This window comes from Echinops telfairi, unplaced genomic scaffold, assembly GCF_000313985.2.
Source record: "Echinops telfairi isolate 266 unplaced genomic scaffold, ASM31398v2 ScPeMD7_7420;HRSCAF=8458, whole genome shotgun sequence".
NCBI classification, from domain to species: domain Eukaryota; kingdom Metazoa; phylum Chordata; class Mammalia; order Afrosoricida; family Tenrecidae; genus Echinops; species Echinops telfairi.
This window is the reverse complement of record NW_022111320.1, coordinates 51,538,486-51,545,582: the sequence shown is the minus strand read 5'-3', so window position 1 is coordinate 51,545,582 and position 7,097 is coordinate 51,538,486. Positions and strand designations below refer to the sequence as shown.

The 7,097-nt window shown below is 58.6% G+C and overlaps 1 protein-coding gene across 1 annotated transcript; it reads left to right on the top strand.

The window, feature by feature from the left end:
* Nucleotides 1-3,275: 3,275 nt before the first annotated feature.
* Nucleotides 3,276-5,994, top strand: RASSF1 (Ras association domain family member 1). The gene is made up of 5 exons (XM_045297412.1): nucleotides 3,276-3,848; nucleotides 3,958-4,062; nucleotides 4,261-4,573; nucleotides 4,688-4,803; nucleotides 5,091-5,994. The coding sequence occupies exons 1-5, from the start codon at nucleotides 3,723-3,725 to the stop codon at nucleotides 5,235-5,237; spliced, it is 807 nt and encodes a 268-aa protein (XP_045153347.1). The 5' UTR covers nucleotides 3,276-3,722; the 3' UTR covers nucleotides 5,238-5,994.
* Nucleotides 5,995-7,097: the final 1,103 nt, after the last annotated feature.

The window sequence follows — 7,097 nt, the reverse complement described above, 5'->3', positions numbered from 1 at the left end:
CGGAGCCGAGACTGGTAGAACCGGAGGAAGCAGCTTGGTGGCTTGGGGCAGCCCAGGAATGCGCATTATTCACCCAGGACCAAGGCCGACGGCGCCGTCTGGAGCAGCACCTCGATTTTGCGCGCGGGCGCTCCGACCCCCTCCCCGGGGGACCAGCGGGAGGAAGTCGAGGGGAGGAGCCCTCGCCGGGAATCCTAGGACCGTGTGGAGGAAGAGGGAGGGCTGGCCGGTCGACTCGGACTCCCAGATGGCCCCAGCTGAACCCCCACCTCCTGTGGGCCACCGTCATCAGTTGCCGGCTTGGGGCGGGTTCTAGCCCCCACCCTGGGGTGGACTTGGGGGCGTAGAGAGAGGCTATGGGACCAGACGGAAGGACGGCTTGTTTGGGACCTGACCCCCCCCCCCCTACTCACAAGAGGCGGGTGAAGTGGCATTGTCCAGTGCCCGCGAAGGGCGTGGCGGAGAGAGTCCACCAGAGTTAGGGGTGAGGCTTCTCCGCGGTGGTGGTTCCTGGGGGCCGTCAAGTCGATTCCAACCTCCAGCGACCCCACGTGACGGGGTAGACCTGCTCGCGGTGGGGTTTTCTTGCCTGTCATTTTGAGTCAGATGCGGCTGGACGGGCCTTTCACTCGCAGAGCCGCCGCCTGGGAGCGCTTAACTGATGTACCACCAGGGTTTTTAGGAAATCTAGCTGTGCCCACTAGCGAGCGCTAATGACCAGCCCCGGGAAATTGCTGCTGTTGGGAAGCATCCCGGCTAAGGCTTCAGGGAGGGGCTGAGAGAGGCGACTTCGAGGCTTGGCTTGCCACACCGCCAGGGCAGAATCCCTATGGAAACCAGGAGAGGTGTTGTAGATGGCACTTTAGGTGAAATCTCGTAACAGCCCCAACAAAGGAAGTGACACTCAGCAGCACGCCCTTGGCTAATTTGCATGGGTTGTCGAGGGCCCCAGGGAAGGTCCCTGTGTCACTCAGGCCTGTGGGGAAAACACAAAATAGGAGAACCACAGTGCACTGACCAATGGGAAAGGAGGGCCTTTGAATCCAAAGTGGTAGTTAAAACACACCCAGCCGGCCTTCTGGAGCAGCAGTTCTCAGCCTGTGGGTCTCGACCCCCTTGGGGGTGGGGCGTCAAATGACCCTTTCACAGGGGTTGCCCGATTCATAATTGTAGCAGGATGACAGTGATGAAGTAGCGACGGACATAACTTTATGGTTGGGGTCACCAGCACACGAGGAACTGTGAAAGGGTCGTTGCGGGAAGAAGGTGGAGGGTGGCAGGCAGGGCCAGGGAAGGAACAGATCTCTGCATCCCTCTAGAACAGCCTTGGAAGAGGGGAGGGGAAAGAAGCCTTCTAGAATTCCGGCAGGACAGCGCTGTGTTGTGCTCTTGTTTATAAAGGGGGTTGTAAAACCCGGACACAACTGTAAAGAAGTGAGCCCACAGCCTCAGACAGGAGGAGGAGGAGGAGGAGAATCACTATGAACATCAACAGCCGAGGGCTGTTTGGCATGAAGTCATCTTCCAAACTTTTTTTTTTTTTTTTTAATTCTGACACCAGTATTCTCTACTGGGTTTGGTAATTTGTTGCAATGGCCACATAGAAAACACACACACAAACCCCAGCTCACAGTTAAGGTGTTTATTAGGGAAGTAGCAAATCACAATTCAGGATACAGATTTTCAATCAAGACTCTCTCAGCCATGCTCACAGACTGGTTCCACATGCTCTAGTTGGGCTACTGTTTCAAAACTCCTATAGTTCTGCGGAAAAGGGTCCAGGGGCACCCTACTCCACAGTAAGCCCTGGCCAGAAGGTACTCGGTCGGCACACCCTCTGTAGCCACGTGCCCCTGAGCCAGGAAGCCCACTGTTCTCTCGCATGCTGGCCTATCCCACCATCTCGTGCCGTCTCAGATAGTGCCGGTCTCCCTCTGCCTTCTGGATCTCTGAGGTTCTCAGCAGAAGAGATCCAAGTTTACAGGACTCACCCTCCTCCTGCCTCCTCCTCAGTGGTCGACAACCTCTAAGCTGGCTCCCTTAAACCTGGTGGGAGGACAAAACTGACCAATCCCCTCACTAGGGTTCCATACACCATATTCCATGGTCCCACCCCCCAAAATGGTGCTAAGCACCTTATACGCATAGCCCCACCCAGTCATTTGGTAGAAGTTAGCCGTAGTGAGAAAGGACATATTAAAAGCAGTATATCACAAAGGACCACCTGGACAAGGGAAAGGGCTGAGGTCACTGCGTGAACTGGAAAGGGGCAGAGGAGGAGCAGGTGAGCAAGGCCAGGGCTCAGAGGGGGAAGGGACAAATAGTGGTGCCATCTCTTGACCTTCTTTGGTTCAACAACAGAACGATGTTCCTTTTTGCCCAGGCAGTAGAGTCTGCTCCAAGTTCCTCGTAGCGCTCCTTCCTGCCCCACCCCTGACCGACCCGTTGTGACCACCAGCCAGTCTCCTGATTTCACTCCAGGCTCCCACCATTTGTTCAACCAGCCGCACAGGACTGCTTGCTGCCCCCAGCGGCAGCCACGCTGGATTCTTCACTGCTCTTCTAGCCAGGAGACCTTTGGAAACTTAGGGAAGCACAGGATTTCCATTCCCACCTTTCCCCCCATACTGTCCATTCTCCATGAGGGCCGGCCGCGGCCTTCAGCCCCGTGTGTGTGCCGGCTGCGGAACTCCACGAGTTCTTGGCGGAGCAGGCTTGGACTCGTGCGCTCTCATCTGCCACATCAAACTTTAAGCAGCTCAGGGGCCTCCGAGGTGGGCACAAGCTCATTCTGCTGGAGACCCTCTGAGAAGATGTCAGTGGTGACCTCCGCTATGTCTCTGACAGCCGTCTCTGGGGTCAGCAGGAAGTCAGAGTGATGCAGTGGGGGCAGGGGGGTTGAGAGAAGTCTGAAGACTGAAGGGTAGTTCAGCTTACGTAACGAGTACAGCGCAGCTGCCCCCAGCACCGTCTGTCTGAGAAGTAGCGGGGGGCCCGGTGACCCCGCACCTACAAGATGAGAGAGTGCCCTTAGGGGTAGCAAGTTCATGTGGATAAGGGAAGTGACTCAGGAGCATCTCCCTGCTGGAAGGATGTCAGCGGCCTCACGGACTGCATAGACTCTGGGGTGGTGTGCATTTGCCTGTGGGAATGCTCAACCACCGGTCCCTTTATTTTAAAGCCAGCCCCTAGCAGGTGGGGCTACCTATCTCTCTCTCTCTCTCTCTCTCTCTCTCTCTCTCTCTCGCACACACACACACACACACACAGTCTCAAGCCCAGTTCCCCAGGGAGGTAGGCTTTGGAGATGGTTCTTACCCCTCCTGCCCACTGGTGACCAGGCACCTGGTCTACACCCCTCCAGCCTCCACACCCGCCTCCCCTCCATAGTGGGTCATGGTTCTGTGTCTCTGCAGAGAAAATGGGTTGCTTTCCCAAGGGTGCGCCCAAAACACCCGCCACAGCCAGTTGGGTGCCTGGACTGGGCTCTGCACGTGAGCTGTGCTCTTACTGTATACACAGACTCTTTCTCATCTTCCCTTGGCCCCTAGCCTTGTGCCTTCAGCTCGCCTCAGGGACACACCCAATGCTGAGGGGGCCCAGGCTGGCAGCTCACACTGCCTTCGCTGTCTCCACCCACATAAGCAGAACTGCGAGAAGCGAAGGGCTCAAGGTGGGCAGCTCCTGGGTAGCTAGGTACTCAGCAGCAGGAGGTCGAAAGCATGGCTGCAATCGGGCCCAGGGCCAAGAAACCTTCTGATCAGTCCTCAAGCTTCAGTGTCAGTTTCCAAGGGCTGTTTATCATCGTGGGCCAAAGCAAGCAGGCACCTCAGCCCACCTCCCTCGAGGTGAGGAGTGATCACAGCTCCCCAAGAAGCCCCCAACGATGGATGAGCATTGGAGCGGCCGTCTTTCCCTAGGACCCCGTGTCTATGCCGTGTCTCTGCTTTCTCTCAGGATGGGCCCGTGGAGTGGGAGACGCCTGACCTCTCTCAGGCTGAGATTGAGCAGAAGATCAAGGAGTACAACAGCCAGATTAACAGCAACCTTTTTATGAGCTTGGTGAGCAGAGGGCCTTGGCCAGGGGAGGGCGGGGACAGGAACCCAGCTGTCTGCTTGATGCGCAAAAGCTCACAGCTGTGGTATTCCTGGGCAAGCCCAAGCCGTGATTTCATGTAGTACTACTATAGCCTGGCCCTGCAGGGACTGTCCCATCTCCCCTGGGCTCTGCACTCAGGCCCCCGGCCTCTCCCTCTCTAGAACAAGGACGGCTCCTACACAGGCTTCATCAAGGTCCAGCTGAAGCTGGTGCGCCCTGTCTCAGTGCCCTCCTGCAAGAAGCCGCCCTCCCTGCAGGACGCCCGGCGGAACCCTGGACGGGGCCCTGGCCCTGGCCCTGGCAGTGTGCGGCGCCGCACCTCCTTCTACCTGCCCAAAGATGCTGTCAAGCACCTGCATGTGCTGTCCCGCACGCGGGCACAGGAGGTCATTGAGGCCCTGCTGCGAAAGTTCCTGGTGGTGGACGACCCCCGCAAGTTTGCCCTCTTTGAGCGGGCAGAGCGCCACGGCCAAGGTGAGCTGCCCACTCTACCCTCCCCTTTTCTGAGTGTGGGTGTGCCTATGCTTGTGCCTGTTCCTGCTGGAGAGCCTGACCCTGAACTCAACTCTCCACCCCCCTGTCCCTCAGTGTACCTCCGGAAGCTACCGGATGATGAGCAGCCACTGCGACTGAGGCTTCTCGCAGGACCCAGTGAGAAAATCCTGAGCTTTGTCCTAAAGGAGAATGACTCTGGAGAGGTCAATGTGAGTACCCGCTCTCCTCAGTTTATTGGCGGTCACTAGGCAGGGCTAGTGGGCTGGAGCAGGAACAGATAGAAGACAAGCCCTTGTAAAACCTGGAAGCTTTCTGGTCCCGAGGTGTTGGGCCTGTGGAGTGGGGTTAGACCCAGAATGTGGACCTGGCCCGCCCTGTCGGTGGTTGTAACTGGGGGACATCTGTCTGCTCTGCTCTGTGGGCCATCTGAGACGCTGACTACAGAAACCCCCAGGCTCGCTGGCCCCTCTGCTCCAGCTGTGTTCTCCCCTTACAGTGGGATGCCTTCAGCATGCCTGAGCTGCACAACTTCCTGCGCATCCTGCAGCGAGAGGAGGAGGAGCACCTACGCCAGATCCTGCAGAAATACTCCTGCTGCCGCCAGAAGATCCAGGAGGCTCTGCATGCCTGCCCCCTGGGGTGATCTTCTCCACCCCAGAGGGGGAAGGAGGAGAGTAGACCGCACCAAGGGCATGCCGTATGAGTGTGACATGGCCCGTGGGGCCTGAGGAGTGAGTGTGCATGGGAGTCGTCCCTTGTTGGGCATACAAGCCCAGAGAACAGCTAAGGAGCTGACCTTTGTGTCCACCAATGGTGCAGCAGAGCATGGCTCTGCCCGCCTCTGCCCTTCATGTACTGAGCCATGGTGGGGCAGGACTGCCCTGGAAAGTGGCCTCAGGTTTGCAGCAGGAGGGGAGTCGACAGAGGTCTCCCCGATTCCTGGCTGTGGTGTGTGATAATCATGGGAACACCACAAGCAGCACTGGAGCATGTTTGTAGGGGGTGTGGGGCTGCCTCTGTGGCAGAAGGTCTCAGGACCTATAGAGCCAAAGATGGGTACAGAGGATAAGGCTGGCATCCAGGGAGAATTGGTTCCCTCCAGAGGCCCTCTGACCGCTCTCACACCCTGTGGTCAGTGAGCACTGCCTCACAGTGCAGCCACAGTGCCTCCGTGCCTCTAAGGAGGCGGCCCCTGGGCCAGGTCCACGCGAGAGCGTGAGCACTGTCCGGGATGTGCCTTGTTTGCCAGCCAAAGCCAGGGTCTCTCCAGGGTCTTTGATGATGTTGCGAATGTGTGTCATGTTTTGTGGCCTCAACTGAATGCCTCCTGCAGGGTCAGGGGTGAAAGTGCCAGCCATCAGCAAGGGCCTGAGAATGGACTGAATAAAGAGTTGAGAATGCTCCTGCTATTGGACTTTCATCCTGCGCCCACAGCCACAGGTGCCCCTGAAGCCAGTGGCTGCCAAGGGTGATGGGCAGACTCACAAGGCACCTCCTCTGCCCAGTCACCATGGGATTGGGGTACTCAGTCTGGGATATACTTTGTTGGTCATTACTCAGCAGCCTGGAGCTCTGAGCGTGGGTGCACAAGCAAACACACACACCACCCCAGCTCATGGCACCAAAGGTACACCTTTGAACAATTCTTGGTTTCATGAAGTTTGCGTTCAAGTGGGTTTTGTAAAAACATAAAGAGAACTTCAGAACTGAGTCTGGAAGATTTGGCCTGATTCTTAATTTTAACTCACACTTGATTTATTCACTTGCGAAAGGCAACAGAAAAGATACCCTAAAGCAATAGAATGAAGGCTTGGCAAACCCATCCCTTGCTACCTCTAGTGCAAGTTTAGGTTGGGCAGGTCCCCCGGGACTGAACACGGCGCGGAGGGGCTACCGCGCGTGCCCCAGTGAAGTGGGCAGAGGGAGCCGCCCCTCCAGCTCACGGCACCGCGTGGGAGCTGCCCCGGGTGGGGAGCGCGAGCCCGGCAGGACCTGGCGCCTCGCGGCGCATGCTGGGGTGCGTTCTGCCGGAGCGCCGCTATTGGTCTCCTCCCGCGGGCCGACGAGAGCGGCAGCCAATGGGAGGGAGCGTCGCGCCGGGCGTGCGGAAGCGGAAGTGAGGTCTCCGTGGAGACGGCCGAGCCTGCGGAAGGCGACGGCGCCGCCCGCGAGAGGAGGCCGAGGCTGGGCATGGTGGCGCCGCCGGCTCTGTGAGGGCAGAGCGGCCGCGGGCCGGCCATGCGCCGGCGGCCCTGACATGGGCGCCAGCGGCTCCAAGGCTCGGGGCCTGTGGCCCTTCGCCTCGGCGGGGGGCGGCGGCCCAGAGGCGCCGGGCGCAGCGGGCGCTGAGCAAGCTCTGGTGCGGCCGCGGGGCAGGGCTGTGCCGCCCTTCGTCTTCACGCGCCGCGGCTCCATGTTCTATGACGAAGATGGGGATCTGGCTCACGAGTTCTACGAGGAGACAATCGTCACCAAGAACGGGCAGAAACGAGCCAAGCTGAGG